This window comes from Delphinus delphis, chromosome 6 (assembly GCF_949987515.2).
Source record: "Delphinus delphis chromosome 6, mDelDel1.2, whole genome shotgun sequence".
NCBI classification, from domain to species: domain Eukaryota; kingdom Metazoa; phylum Chordata; class Mammalia; order Artiodactyla; family Delphinidae; genus Delphinus; species Delphinus delphis.
The window spans coordinates 44,709,975-44,725,610 of NC_082688.1; the positions used below are offsets into that span (position 1 = coordinate 44,709,975).

A 15,636-nucleotide genomic window follows, 5' to 3' on the forward strand; every position below is an offset into this window, starting at 1 on the left:
TTTTACCTTATTCCTTATTCCTTGAGTTTTTATCTTCACTGGCAAGATGGCCTTATCAAAACCCTATATATTACATATATCCTGTATATTCGATATATATATCCTATATTATATATATACCCTATGTATCCTGTATATTAGATAATTTATCATTCACAAGACCCCCACAGAGAAACTGAAATGCTTTTGTTAAGCAAACAAAGCATAACATCTAATATTATATCCCTTAGTGGCTATTAAAAAATTCAATGGGGGGCTTCCCTGGTGGTGCAGTGGTTGAGAGTCCACCTGCCGATGCAGGGGGCACGGGTTTCGTGCCCGGGTCCGGGAGGATCCCACATGCCACGGAGCGGCTGGGCCCATGAGCCATGGCCGCTGAGCCTGCGTGTCCGGAGCCTGTGCTCTGCAACGGGAGAGGCCACAACAGTGAGAGGCCCGCGTACAGCAAAAAAAAAAAAAAAAAAAAAAAAAAAATTCAATGAGAGTTTTAAGTTGTCATTTTTGAAACCTATAGTCATTGTCCTCAGTCAGCTCAAGCTTCCTCAACAAAATACTATAGACTGGGTGCTTACGCAGCAAACATTTACTTCTCACAGTTCTAGAGGCTAGGAAGTCCAGGATCAAGGTGCTGGTCAATTTGGGTACTGGTGAGAGCACTCTTCCTGGCTGGCAGATGGCTGCCTTCTCACTGTGTGCTCACATGGCCTTTCCTCTGTACAGGCACAGATAAAGAGATCTCTCTTCCTCATCTTACAAAAACACTAATCCCATCATGTGGGCCCCACCCTCATGACCCAATCTAACCTTAATTACTTCCCCAAGGCCCCATCCCCATCACACTGGGGGTTAGGACTTCAATACATGAATTTTGGGGGGGCATAAACATTCAGTCCATAACAGCAATGAATATAGAATTACAGAAATGCATGAACATGTAAATGCATACATATGTTGTTATACAGGTTACCACAATAATAATAAAAAAAGGATTTATGGGGGCTTCCCTGGTGGCGCATTGGTTGAGAGTCCGCCTGCCGATGCAGGGGACACGGGTTCGTGCCCCGGTCCGGGAAGATCCCACATGCCACGGAGCAGCTGGGCCCCTGAACCATGGCCGCTGAGCCTGTGCGTCCGGAGCCTGTGCTCCGCAACCGGAGTGGCTACAGCAGTGAGAGGCCCGCGTACCGCAAAAAAAAAAAAAAAAAGGATTTATCATGATCTTTAAAAAAATTAGCTTTGGGGGATATGCTTATGTTATGTAAATATCATATCACTGGTGGTAATTTATACATACAATCAGCTATGTAATATAAAGATATTCACAGAAGAAAAACTGGGAGGAAACAACACAATGTAATCTCTGGGTGGTAGAACTATGAGTCATGTTTATTTTCTTCTCTATTTTCTTAATTGTCTACAAAGAATACAAATCCCATACATAACCAGGAAAACATGGTCTCTTTTAATGCCCTATTGAAGGACAACCTAAAAATTATGTGTACTTTATTTATCGGCAGAGTATTTATTAACATGAGTCCTTTTCTTTTTTTTGGCCACACCGCACGGCTTGTGGGATTTTAGTTCCCCAACCAGGGATCGAACCTGGGCCCTCAGCAAGCAGAGCATGGAGTCCTAACCACTGGACCACCAGGGAATTCCCCTCCTTTGTCCTCTTTGACTCTCTGATCTCACTACTAAGAAAAAGAATTGGTGGAAAGACAAGCAACTGTAATGCCAAGTATGCTCACAAAAATGAGAATACAGGGATCATGAAAGCAACACAGACAGTGGGTAAACTCTTAGGTCAGTGCTGGCTGTATGGGAGAGGGCACACACTTTGTTTTTGGAAAAATGACAGGAGTGGCAAAGAGAGGCAGACGACAGGGTAGGGCAGACCTGGGAAACAGAGCAGTATACAGACAGAGGGGCTGGAGGCCAGAAAGGGTGGCCTAGGAATGTCACGTAGATCAATGTGCCTGAAGCCTGGCAGGAGAAATGGTGAGAGATTAGGCTGGGGACCAGAGCACAGATGGGCTAGAGATTTCTCAAATTTTTCTGATACCCACATTAAGAAATATTTTGCACATCAGGACCAAGGAAACACACACACACACACACACACACACACACACACAACAAAAATTTTTCACCAAAAATACTTATCCTTACATTTACTGTATGGATGTGTGTAACCAGTGTTTAGAGACCATATGGAAAATTTTCAGGTTTAGATATCTGGTACTCCTTGCAATAATAAAATATTCTCAGAATATATTAAAAAATGGCCTTGGAAATTATTTTATTTCAAGAGATTTTTTTTTAATTTGAGCAAATAATAAATGGACAAGCTTAAACTTCAGACTTCATGAATGACTAATTCCTTGGGAATTAGCACATGGGAAATAAAAATTTGCAAAAACAGCAACAAAAATGGTTTTAGCCCTCTATAAAGACACACGCTAGCAAGATAACATGATGATAAAAATGTTTCCTTTATTTCAAGCAGAACCCCTTTAAAACCTGATATAGGGACAAAGATATACACTGTATCTAAAGGAAGAATAAGAGAATCTCTAGAGATATAGAACAGCGCTTAAGTAAAGTACTCACTTCATGCTTACCGGATGGACACACAGGGGTCAAATCTGTAGTGAGAGCATTTTACTATTTCTAGTTAATCCTAGAACTCTTGTATAATAATACAAACTCTGGATGTGTGAAAAATATTATCAAACACAACAGGAAAAAGTAATTAGATGGCAAAGAATAAGCAATAACCTTGAAACTGAGCCCCTCTCAGTTCAGAAAAAGAATTAAAATTTTCTTCTGCAGCACATATGAGAGACTCTGAAAAAGTCCCTATCCACCACAAACAATAAATGCTGGAGTGGGTGTGGAGAGAAGGGAACCGTCTTGCACTGTTGGTGGGAATGTAAATTGATACAGCCACTATGGAGAACAGTATGGAGGTTCCTTAAAAAACTAAAAATAGAACTACCATACAACCCAGCAATCCCACTACTGGGCATATACCCTGAGAAAACCATAATTCAAAAAGAGTCATGTACCACAATGTCCATTGCAGCACTATTTACAATAGCCAGGACGTGGAAGCAACCAAAGTGTCCATCGACAGATGAATGGATAAAGAAGATGTGACACATATATACAATGGAACATTACTCAGCCATAAAAAGAAACTAAATTGAGTTATTTGCAGTGAGGTGGATGGTTACCTAGAGTCTGTCAGACAGAGTGAAGTAAGTCAGAAAGAGAAAAACAAATACCTTATGTTAACACATATATATGGAATCTAAAAAAAAAAAAATGGTTCTTAAGAACCTAGGGGCAGGACAGGAATAAAGACAGACGCAGATGTAGAGAATGGACTTGAGGATAAGGGGAGGGGAAAGGGTAAGCTGGGATGAAGTGAGAGAGTGGCATGGACTTATATACACTACCAAATGTAAAATAGATTGCTAGTGGGAAGCAGCCACATAGCACAGGGAGATCAGCTCGGTGCTTTGTGACCACCTAGAGGAGTGGGATAGGGAGGATGGGAGGGAGACCTAAGAAGGAGGAGATATGGGGATATATGTATATGTATAGCTGATTCACTTTGTTTTAAAGCAGAAACTAACACACCATTGTAAAGCAGTTATACTCCAATAAAGATGTTAAAAAAAAAAAGTCCCTATCCAAAATTATAACAGAACCAAAACCAGGAAAGTGAATTCAGAGAGGCCATCTATAGGAAACCAACAAGATGTCTAAGACATTCATTCCTTCTAAGATCATCTACTCACTAAGACAACAGCTTTTAAACTGGAAATTGTTTCCCTAATTGCATTCTTTCTCAAGTCACACAACAGTGCTCCTTCAAAAGGTTTATGAAGTATTCCAAAGGGTCACGTTCCTGGCATGAAAATGGTGAGCCTTGCCCAGTGGCCCCAGAAACGTTGGACATGACACCTCTAGTGGAAGCTACGCCCATCGGCCATTCCAGGGCCAGACCTGGCATTGTTGAAGACTCAGCCCTGGCAAGGGGATGCCCTAGGTGATGAGTTCCTCTGCCCAACTCACCTGGTCCTGAAAGTCAAGATTGTCTATGGAAAGGAGGGGCTACAGCTGGAAGGTCTGGGAAGACCCAAAGAGACCAAGTGACTCCTGGAAAAGGTCAGGGGAGAATCTTAACCCCAAGAAATGTTCAGGTATTTTCCCAAACCAGATCAGCTGTTGGGAGGAGGAACAGAGGAAGAGAGAAGGGAGTCCTTAGGATTTCCCCTAGAGAAGGACAAGGCTACAGAGAGACAAACAAAAAGCTCTAGTTTTCTGGGGTTATAATTAACATAGGGTAATAATTACAGGACCATTCTTATGAAAATCTCCTTTCTACTCAAGGCCTTGGGCAGGAGCTGTGATAACATTCCTGAGGGTTCTACACTTGCTTTCAGTGACTAACCTCAGCCACTAGAAGGCCCAAGGCACCTTTCACACCTACTCCTGAGACTGCAAATTGCTCTGGACTTTTTCTTAACTCTTTTTCATTAATGGGTGCCCAGAAGATCACGTCTCTTTTTTATTAACACACGGTCATGGGGGAAGGCAAAGTATTGAAACATTGGAATTTGTTCTTAAACTTCTAGGAGTACTGCTGGTCCCTTCCCTTGAGCTTGCAGAACTATTTGTTGTTTACAATGTGGATGGGTAGACAGTGAAAATAACCTCTCTGCCCACAGGGACAGAAGAGGGAAAACTCCACGCTCTCTAGGGCAGTGGCTTTCCACCAATATGCAACGGTCATCCAAATTGCAGGCTTTCATAATAATTACTAGGAATTTGCCCTCCTTCAGTACCCACCGTCCAGATGCAGAAGTACCCCGCCTTCTCTTGTCATCTGTCCTAACAAACTGAAGTTCTTTACCTATAGTCTTAAAGATGTTTAGTGGAAAATTAACACTCAAGAGCACTATAATAATTTTTAACTATGAAACAAATTTTTTGTGTGTGAGTTCTAAAGTTATAGCAATAAAACTTATTCCCATCAGTACAATTCTATGTTATTAACACTCAAGAGCACTATAATAATTTTTAACTATGAAACAAATTTTTTGTGTGTGAGTTCTAAAGTTACAGCAATAAAACTTATTCCCATCAGTACAATTCTATGTTCTTAACACTGTCATTATATCAGAAGCCCTGTAAGCATGTAAATGTTATTTTCTTTAAAAAGTTGGTTTCTTGTGTCAGATCTACATAACTGACAGAGCGATGGGTGGGCTGAGAACCACTCTCTTAGAGGAAGACTGTCAATCCTCTTTTAGAGTGAAGCACTGAAAACCCTCCTTCCTGGAATGAAATGTGAGAATTTCTGTACGGCGAGGTCTGAACTTGAATTCATGGCTTAAAACTATCACCTCCAATAAAGACAGGAACAAAAAAAACAAGGAGAAAAGGGGATTCTGAACAGTATTTTACACAGAGAATTAATTTCTAAAAACTAGCCAAAGGGCTTCCCTGGTGGTGCAGCAGTCAAGAATCGGCCTGCCAATGCAGGGGACATGGGTTCAAGCCCTGGTCCAGGAAGATCTCACATGCCGCAAAGCAAAGTAGTGCCACAACTACTGAGCCTGCCCTCTAGAGCCTGTGAGCCACAACTACTGAGGCTGCATGCCACAACTACTGAAGCCCGCGCACCTAGAGCCCGTGCTCTGCAACAAGAGAAGCCACCACAAGAAGCCCACGCACCACAACGAAGAGTAGGCCCCCCTCAGCACAACTAGACAAAGCCTGTGCGCAGCAATGAAGACCCAACGCAGCCCAAAAAAACAAAAAACAAAACTAGCCGAAGATATATTCTTAGATCTCAAATCTATGGAGCTGATATTATTGAGTTATAATTAATGTCATTCATTTTCCAAACACAAACGTCCACATGATGGCTACATTTTGCGAGGGTCTTACTGGAATCCGTGCATGCAGACCCCAGACACATTTCTGCAGAGCCATCCTAACGTTGCCTTCTAGGCAGCTGCAAAAAAAAAAAAAAAAAACCCAAAACTCCACTGCCCTGTGTAGCCAGAGACCTAAATGAAATCAGATCAGACCTAATTAAGAATACATTATGTCCCCACCCTAACCCACTTCCCATCCTTCTCTCTCTTTTCTCTCTCTCTCATAGAAATCTGGATTTATGAACTGCCTTTAAAAAGTATTTAATTCCTCCATGTTTGCATTCACGTGGCACTGAACACTGATAGTAGCAGGAAGATGGGTAGGGCTTATCGAAAATGTCCAGGGCCTCTATAAAAAGCACAGGATGAAATCATGTAGAAACTTGGGGAATTATCTGAAAAGTCAGCCTAAGGCAATAAAAATTCAGAATCAGATTTAGAATCAAATGAAAAACTGAGGCCCAAAGTAGTCTAGGGACTGCTTATCAAAGTGACCTAGCAAGTTAATAAAAAAAAAAACCTGGGACCAGAACTTCACCCCAAAACTAATGTCCATTTCCCATTACTATATACTGCATCCCTCTCCTCCAGATCACAGCTTGGTTCTAGAATATCTGCCCTAATTAGCCCATCTTTATGCTTAAATTCCTATTACTAAAGGCTAGTTCATTTGAAAAGCGAATTTCTGTCTCAGAAATCTTACTTATAGCTTATTTTTTAATGTAAGCACATTGGGGAAGGGGATTTTGATAAATCAATGATTGGTTTAATACTGCAGGTGAATTTACTCATCAGATGTGAAGCAGCGAGTTTATTCTCAGAGGCCCGTAGAACTAAGACAAGAGGAAACCAAGTTCCAGGTGATGTCAGCAACGAAAACCAGAATGGTCCTGAGTGGGATATTATAAGGCTCTCTGGGCATGTGGCCCTGGTCCCAGAGGTACCAAAATCAGAGCTCCAACAACAACTGGCTACGGCACTCAGGTGTGCCAAAGGTTAGGTCTGAAGGATGGGTGCCCCAGGGGAAATCCATCTAAGAGCAGACACAGACCGACGCCAATCTTAAGGTCACAGCATATTGGAAAGGCACGGGTGCGTTAGCCAAAGGGCCGTACAACATGGAGCACGTGTCCAAGCAAGCTAATGACAAGGGTTCAGGGCAGCAGATATCCCAGGGCCAGTTAATAAGAGAGTGCCTGGCTAGATGTCAAAACATCAGAGAGACCCAGTACCAACCACGAATCAGGAAATGGGCAGGAACCCATTATGGAGAACAGAGCTCCTACTAAACCAGTGTCAAGTCCTAGGGACCATTTAGAGACCCAATATTTAGGTATAGAATTGGCCCTCAGGAGTGGCAAGGTGTTAGGCAAGAACTAGAAGCAGCCCTATGGATGGGACAGACTCCCTGAAAGAGGAAGTGGGCAGTCACCCTAAGCAGTTGACTCCCACTTCATGGCTCTGCTTAACGTAGGCCCAGGCTGTGGTTAGCAGCTGCTTGGGTGTCTTAGATTTAGTACCTGAGTACAGACGAATAACAGAGAATGATTTACTCCTCAACAGAAAAACAACGTTGAAAACTATCTCCGGTTTGGTATACCGTTCAGAAACGAACTTTGGAGGGAATGGTGTCTGTTGCTATGTTTCCCAGCCAGTTTCTTTGCCTGAAAAACCAGTTTAGGTCCTCCCAGGGCTACTGTCAACAAACTTGCACTGACTCATCAAAACAGTGGGCCCAAAAAGCAGCCCCCAAACCCTGTAAACATGGATAGGCAACATTTTAGAGATAGTCCTAAGAGTCTGGTTTCCAAGAAAGGAAATATGAGACTCTGGAATCTTCCAAATCTGGAGTCTTGAGATGCCTGTCAACTGTGCCAAAAGCCTGGAGGAGCTCCTCTCAGCCTCTAGCTGCCCTCATCTATGCTCAGAGAGCTGGGATTTGGAGGGGTCCTCCCCCTAAGCATGGATTGGGTCAAGAAATTCCAAGAAGATAACAGCCACTCCAGAACACCCTCCAGGTGGAAGTAATTTCCTTGTCTCATACAAGTGAGTTGAATCAAGCCTTTCCTCACAGATGAGAGAATCCTGAAATAGAACCCAAGAGTTTCTCAGAACCTACCAAAATCCCTGGGGTGAGGGGATGCCAGAAAGACTCTCTAGGGCTGCTTTCAGATCATTGTAAGAGGCTGGAGGCAGACCCTCCAGCAAGAGAATCAACTTGGTCTAGAGACCCTAGATCCATCTCTAGGGCCTTCCTGAATTTGAATTTCAATTGCTTTTAGGTTCCCTGGGAAACAGGAGCACCAGACTGGGAAGGAACCCTCAGATCCCTCCCTCCAACCCCGGGACCCCCAGCCTCTCACCATCCCACTGTCCCCTCTGTGGCTTGCCCTCTTGCTACAGCCACCACCTCCACCTTTTGCCCATCTTACCCAAGTGCCCTTCCCAAAACCCTGAGTGGCACCGCCCTCCCTCCCAAGCTTGTCTCTCAGTGGCTGAAGACCCCTGGGGTGGGGAGCTTCCTCACCGTCCTGCCCACCTAGCGGCAACTGGAGCCAGGCACCTACATTCTCCACACCCTCTCGAAGCTGCTGCTCTGCCGTCGGCCCTGACACTTGGAGGGTGAAGAACAGCCTGTCTGCTCGCCTGCTGACTCAGTGCTCTACTGGCTGTGCCCCCTCCGGCCTCCTGTCTTCTTGGCTTCAGGCTGGCAGGGCTGCCCATGCCCCCTGCCCCTTCCTCTCAACCTGCAACTTGTACCCACTCTGACCTGGCTCCTCTAATAAATTCATGTCCACAGGGGGTACAAGAAAAGAAAAGAATGGGTACATTCTTTCCTTCCAAGAATATAAAACCAAGGTAATTTATCAAATTCTAAGGAATGCTAACAAGTCGAACACGCTAATCAAAATGCACAAATACAAAACTCTCCCCTAACTCTTACCCTGAGAGTAAGTTGAGGGATTTGCCTTGTAACTTTCTAAAAATTCTACAGATACTCAAACAGTGAGTGGGAAACAACTGGCAAGAACTAATACAAAGGAGGTGGCCTCAGCAGTCCCACCAGTAACTTGTGTAAGTGAGCTGAAGCTGTGGCCCTCTTTAACTCATTTCTGCAAACTACCACCCACAGCTCTTGTTAACACTCTAACAAACTGATAAGCACATGAGTAGATGGCTCACGTGTGGACGTTCCAATGCTTGCTTTCTGTGTGGAGCGATACTGTTTTCCACAACCTGCTACACTAGGCAAACATCTTTCTCTTTAATTCAGAACAAATTTCTCTGGTTCACAGTTCCACACCAAATCCCCCTGGCTTCTGTGAGAGAAGCTCAGCTCCTACGCAGTCAATCAAACGTGGGCAGGACGTCATGCCAAGTTATTTCATTTCTGTCCACGTCAAACGACTTTTCCCTCTTTTCTGCCTACCAAATTCTTACTCAGCATTCAAGACCCTGCTTAATTTTCCCCTCTTCTGTGACACCTTTTCGGCTTCCTCAAGCTCCTTGCCTTGTACTTCCTAGACCTCTGACCACACTTTGATAATATCTCCTATCACATGCATTGTAATTTTTCCATGTAAGGCGTGCTCACACATTTTTGGTAGGAAAGTATATTAGTACAACCTCTTTGGAGAGCATTTTGGAAATGTCTGTGAATATGGCAACGCACATACCCTCTGACACAACAATGCCACTGCCAGGACTTTGTCCTGTGGATATACTCACACAGGTAAGCAACAAGGTTGTTCTAACACTATTTGTTATAACAAAAGAGTGGAAACAATCGAAGCACATTTTAATACGGGTCTGGTTTAAATAAATACAATAGAGTACCATGCAGTAAGAATCAGAAATCTCTTTCCATACTGGTGTCTGAAACTCTTTTCCCAAAGTCCCTTAATTTATCTGATAGAGAATCTTTTTTCCCCAGCTTTATTGAAATATGAATGACAAGTCAATAGAGAATTTTGACTTAATAGTTCACATCAGCCCACTAAAAGGGTGTGTCTGCCCCCTCCCTCTCTTCCTCTCCTCACCCCCATGTATTTTGCTTCCCCCAGCCATTAAGCAAGTGAGGACAAATTTGGCGATGGTCTTCATTGGACGTGAAGTATGAGGTGAAGGGGATCAGAAAATATCAACCCAAAATATGCCACTTTGGCATAAGGATTATTTTGAGTTGAAGGCAATTGAGAAAAAGCAGACACAGGAAGAACTCTGAGCCCTCCCCCATCTGCCTGAAAGCAAGGCATAAATTCCCCATGAAGGTATCCTCCTCCTGTAGGTCCCCCATTAAAGACAGAGGAGAAGAACCCTTATCACCAGGGATAGAGATGAGTCTGCATAAGCAAACCTTACTAAAATAACTCTTATTTTCCATTAGTTTCCCCATATCTCTACCTTCCCACAATTTACTCCCCCAGAAGTTCAACGCCTCTTTCCTTTTAGTCACTTCTCTACAATGTGTTGCCCTTTGTTAAAGTGGTATATAAACGTCCAAGTCTAACCACTTCTTTGGATTTTCACTTCTTTTCTGTATAGCCCTTATACACATAAAATTAAAAACATCAATTCAACTTGTATGCCTTTTCCTCCTGTTAATCTGGTTTTTTGTTACTTTAATTCAGTTCATTCACAGTAACTAGATATCAAACCTAAGAGGGGTAGAGGAAAAGTTTTTTTCTCCCGTACAGAGGCATGTCAGAAAAGCTCATCACTTAGTCCCATTGAAGTCAAACCATGGGAATGCTGAAAACACAAGAGGGAGGGGACCCCACTACTTCCAGAAGTCGTGTTGATGGACACTGCCTCCAGCCTTTGCTATTTAATGTGAAGCTACAAGATATGCCCAATCACAGTCTCCCCTGCTTTCTTCTAGACAAAGACTTTATTATGTATCAAGACTTTTTATGTAACTGCCACACACACAAAGTTTAGTTGCTGTGCAGTTACAAAGAAACAAGAGACTATTCTACTCTCAAAAAGTGTCAAATATTGTTAATCAACTATGCTCCAATATAAAATTAAAATACAATTTTAAGTGTCAAATAGTCTAATACAGATCCAATTAAAGAGGGGAGCTATACAAAGCAAATGCAAATAATACAACTGCATAAGTTAATAAAGGTGGCTGCCCAAGTAAACCCGGTCCAACCTAATAGAACCCTCACAGGTTTCTCTGCCCAAAATGCATAGACTCCAGTTAAGGCTTTTGTTCCATTCCCAGGGCAAACCAACCACTTCCTAGCTCTGAGACCTTACAGAGTTTATTTAACCTCACTAAGTCCTATTTCATCCATAAAATGGGGATATTAGGATCCACCTCATAGGGAAATTAGAACAATTAAATGAGACAGAGCATACAAAGTACTTGGCACAGTGCCTGACACTCAGGGCCAAATAAATGTTAACTATTACTATTATAATCATCATCATCATTCTGGAGTTTTCAAGATGTTTCTCAGACTTTATTCTGCCATCAGGTATTAACAGAGCATCAAGTTTATGAAGGAGAATTATTCATGTGCACACCTCGAGCCAACTCCGTATCTCACCTTTAACTAATTCATTTATTCAGAGAAGAAAAAATTATACAAAACTTCAGATCATTTTAGGTGAAAACCTTTTCCCTCTCAAAGGTGTTATATAAGCAACATATGTGTGACATCTTTGAAGTTTTATGGTGTTTTTACTGTAAATATGAAAGAACCCAAAACACTGACATATGCTTCTTCAAAGTCCCACTAATTTATTTTCCCAAGACAAGCGAAATATTTATGCCACTTTACTTCGACCACCAAAATCAATAAGCCATTTAAAAGAATTGGTCAAGGTCAGACATCAGGCTTCCAACTACAGAGGAAGGTTATCAAACGTGCTTAAAATGAGAGGATTCTAGTCCAAATCTCATTCAACATCTTTTGGCCCATCTTTACCTCAAGACTCAGAATAAAGTCTCTTTTTAAAAAGTCTTTGTGAGGGAGTTCCTCGGTGGCCTTATTGGTTAGTATTCCGGGCTTTCACGGCCATGGCCGTGTGATCCCTAAGCCACACCTCAGCAAACACACACAGACACATCACGTTGATGTCCCTCCTGCTACAGCACAGACATCACTTAACGTCTAGAGATGAAAAACCTCATGAACGGCTTTTCAGGACCTTCTTTGAAATAAAGTACTCTGTTTAGCTATCAAAGAACAACTCTTCTTTGTTGGTTACTTGAGGTCCTGATTTACATCTGAGTTTAGAAGGCTGCTGCGTCCTACAAACAGACTTAAAATGCAAATTCCTCATCAGACTCCATATCTAAAGAAGCACAGAGCCCACTTCCAGCCTGTCTCCACCATCGCTCACAGCGGAGCCAAAGTCCCAACAAAGTCACACCCAGCCCAGCAAAATTTAAGTCCTCAGTGAATGACTATGTCATATATGTGAGTATGTACATAATTTCAAATAAAATGATTTGAAACTACCACTGTATGATGGTAAAGGAAGAAAACTGGATAATCATGAAAGTTGAAGTGCTTGACTAAAGTTTAGAAAAATCAAGAAAAAAATTAATCACTGAAATTACTCCTTCCTAATCAAGGTTACTTCGAAATTTGATGTAAATGGATAAATTTCAGCCTGTGCTATACTGAATGAAGTTGCATGAGATTGGAAGAAAAAAGTTCAGAGTATGTAAGAGCCACTTCTCTTCCATTTCCCACGTTTTCAGTAACTACCTACTCAATGAATGCACGAAAGAGCTTATTACAGTGTTGAACTGAAATACCTCAGTCGCTTTTAAATTCTCCTTTCTCCATGTCCCAGAAAATATTCCAAGGATCGAATAAAAAATGAACAAGGACTATCGGCCAAGAAAGCTGCTTGAGGAACTTAGTAAGCTCACCCTCTCCAGTTTAACTCGCCTAATTCACTGAGGGAGCGGAGGCAAACGGCTTGTACTGCATGATAAAGTGACACTTCCGAATAGTAATAGCTGAGATTACTCTGCCGCAGCCTAGATTCTTCTAGTCAGGAGCTCGAGTACAGCTTTCTAAAAGCTTTTCCCAAGATCTCGAGGTCAATTTGCGGACACTCATTCACCCACCCCACCCTACCAGCAGCGCACTTCCCGTTCGCTTTGGCCGGTCAAGAGCTCAAACTTGACAGCGACACACACTGAAAAAAAAAAAAAAAAAAAAAGAGGAAGTGGCTAAAAAACCATTTCAAGACATTTATTTAATTTTTTTTTCCTAAGGGAGATCAATGGCCCTGTCTTCCAGGAAATCTCAATGGGACGTAGCCATCACGTCGACTGGAAAGTTGCAGCGAATGACAATGCTGCAAAGCCGAGGGTGACTCCTCTTTAAAAATCAAATTTAAAAAATTCCTCGAAAATCTTCTTGCTATCCAAAACGATCCGTCCCCTGCAGCGAACACAGCAACGCTAACAACTCCCACCCTGGTGGGTGGCATCGAAAGCGAGGCTCGGGGCCGGGTACGTGCCTGATCTGCCCTGCCAAGTGGCAGAGGGAGCGCAGGGCACGGCAGCGGCCAGGGGACCCAGCGAGCACCTTCCTTACCTGGTTTGACCGGTTTGGGTGGCGGCTTCGACATCTCTCTTCCTGGAGCGGCTGATTCTAAAGACCACGCACGAAAAGCCAACCGAATGCCCCTCCAGCCGGCACTCCGGGCGCCTCAGAGTTTCTTTATGTCTGGTTTGCAGTGGTGCGGCTTCAAGGACCTGCGTCCACCCCGGGAAGTCGGACGAGCAGAGGCAGGCAGAGCAGCTCGGCGAAGCGCCCCGCCCCGCCCCGCGGCCGACAGAGCTGGCCAGAGCGCGCAGCCGGGCAGACGAGGAAGTAGCCGCTGCCTCGCGGAGCGCTAATTGGCTCCCCGGCTGCCAGCTTCGCCGCTGCAGGAGCGCGGACGGCGCGCACGGCGGCGCGCGCGGCGGCCGAACCAGCGGGAGCCGAACGGGGGCGCCGCAGGCTCGCGCCGGGGCCGGCCTGGCTGCGCGCGCGCCCCGGACGGGAAAGGGCTGGACTGGGCAGGAGCGCGCGCGCGCAACCACGCTCGCCGGAATCCCGCCCCATCCAACGCCGGCCGGAGCCGGGCGCCGCGTCCGCTCAGGGTTGGGCAGAGCCCTAAGTGGCCACCTCTACCCTGCGTCGCCTCTCACCCGGGAGGGGCACGGGAGAAGGGGCCGTGGGCCTCTCGGTTAACGAGCTTCGGGGGTTGCGGCGGGTTAGTGACAGGCGCGCTTGGCAATAGCCTGTGCCGCTTTGCTTGGGACCACTCGAACTGGCGCCTGGTGAGTACCTGCCTGACGCCCCGCCGCGCAGACTCCCTGGGGCCTGGAGGTGTTTCCAGAGTGTTACTGCGCTGGAGCCCGAGCCCCGTTGTGTCTTGCAAGCCCTTTTGGGACTCCTACCACCCTAAATGGGCTGATAAGTGGCCTGCCAAGGAGGACGTGCACTCGTGATGGTGTAGTGCCCTCACGCCCCCTTATAATCCTGAAAACGGGAGTCTGCCTTCTAGAGACCGGACAGGTGGTTGGGAGAAGTCACTGAGGTCAGGGTCAGGTCCCTGCCAGAGGAGACAGCTTGACTCCTCTAGCGTTGAGGTTGACTAACTGCGGCCCTCTTGCTGCCTGTTATTGTACAGCCTAAGAATGGTTTTCAAGTTTATTTTAATGGCTTAAAAGAAATCAAAAGAAGCAGATTTTGTGGCACGTGAAAATTATATGAAATTCAAATTTCAGTGTCCATAAAGTTTTATTAGAACAGAGCCACTGTCATTTGCTTATGTATTGTCTGCGGCCGCTTTCACTTCCTAACAGCAGAGTTGAGCAGCTGCCCGCAACGCCAAAAACATTTACCATCTAGCACTTTGCAGAGCAAGTTTGCCGACCCCAGACCTAGCCAACTGAATTTCCACTGAGAGGTAAGGGCTGGAGCAGACAATAAATGCACCGTGTGTAAATTCAAAATAGCACAGGCAATATGATAAATCGCTTGTATGTTTGGGGGAAGAAAAATTGAAAAGAAAAACTTTACGTGAGAGTCTATGTAAAATGAAGCTTTGAAGTTTCTACTAGGGGTTAGTGACAGAGTGATTCCAAGAGAACTGGGCAAGGGTTGTGTATTCAAACACGCCAGCCTTGGCATTTACCAAAAAGGAGCAAAGTTTAGAAAATAGTAGAAAAAGACTACCCTGCCACATAGAAGATAATCAAAATATTGAATTAAATAAATGAGTGAGAAGTCCTGAAACATTTCACTCTTTTAGAATCCAAAATGTACCGTATTTAGTAGTGAAATAATTTAAATATAGTAAACACATACCAGTTATGAAAAAAGGACTCAACAACATATTTTACTTAGGGTTAAAAAAAGTATAAAAAAATTAAAAGTACTCATTTTGGATTTGCTGTTTGCCATCTTCATCTGTTCTCCTCCTCCTAAGCAAATTCACTCTGCTGTTGAGGAAAGCCTTGCACTTACTGGGAGAATAGAGTACAGTTGACCCTTAAACAACACAAGTTTTAACTGCATGTGTTTATTTATACTCGGATTTCTTTCACTAAATTCATACTGCAGTACTACACAATCCAAGGTTGTTTTAATCTGAGAACGCAGAATGGTGGATACAGAGGGCTGAGTAAAGTTATATGTGGATTTTTGATTGTGAG

General features: G+C 44.0%; 2 protein-coding genes and 1 non-coding gene across 6 annotated transcripts in view; 1 reads left to right on the forward strand and 2 right to left on the reverse strand.

Moving 5' to 3' along the window:
- The window catches only part of OSTF1 (osteoclast stimulating factor 1), a 50,455-nt gene extending 36,562 nt beyond the window's left edge, over positions 1-13,893 (reverse strand). The window contains exon 1 of one of the 2 annotated variants that reach the window (XM_060014611.1): positions 13,526-13,893. In XM_060014611.1, the coding sequence (XP_059870594.1) occupies positions 13,526-13,559 (34 nt within the window). In that variant the 5' untranslated portion in view covers positions 13,560-13,893. The remainder of the gene's footprint in view (positions 1-13,525) is intronic. The other variant, XM_060014612.1, reaches the window with a different exon arrangement.
- TRNAA-UGC (transfer RNA alanine (anticodon UGC)) lies at positions 1,582-1,654 on the reverse strand. Its single transcript has one exon. It is a non-coding gene; the product is annotated as a tRNA-Ala (tRNA).
- Positions 13,894-14,119: 226 nt separating the features above from the next.
- NMRK1 (nicotinamide riboside kinase 1) overlaps positions 14,120-15,636 on the forward strand; it is a 32,618-nt gene continuing 31,101 nt past the window's right edge. For 2 of the 3 annotated variants that reach the window (XM_060014613.1, XM_060014616.1), the window contains exon 1: positions 14,120-14,256. The gene's annotated coding sequence lies outside the window, so the exon portion shown is untranslated. Of the gene's footprint in view, positions 14,257-14,784; positions 14,889-15,636 lie in introns of all 3 variants that reach the window. The other variant, XM_060014614.1, reaches the window with a different exon arrangement.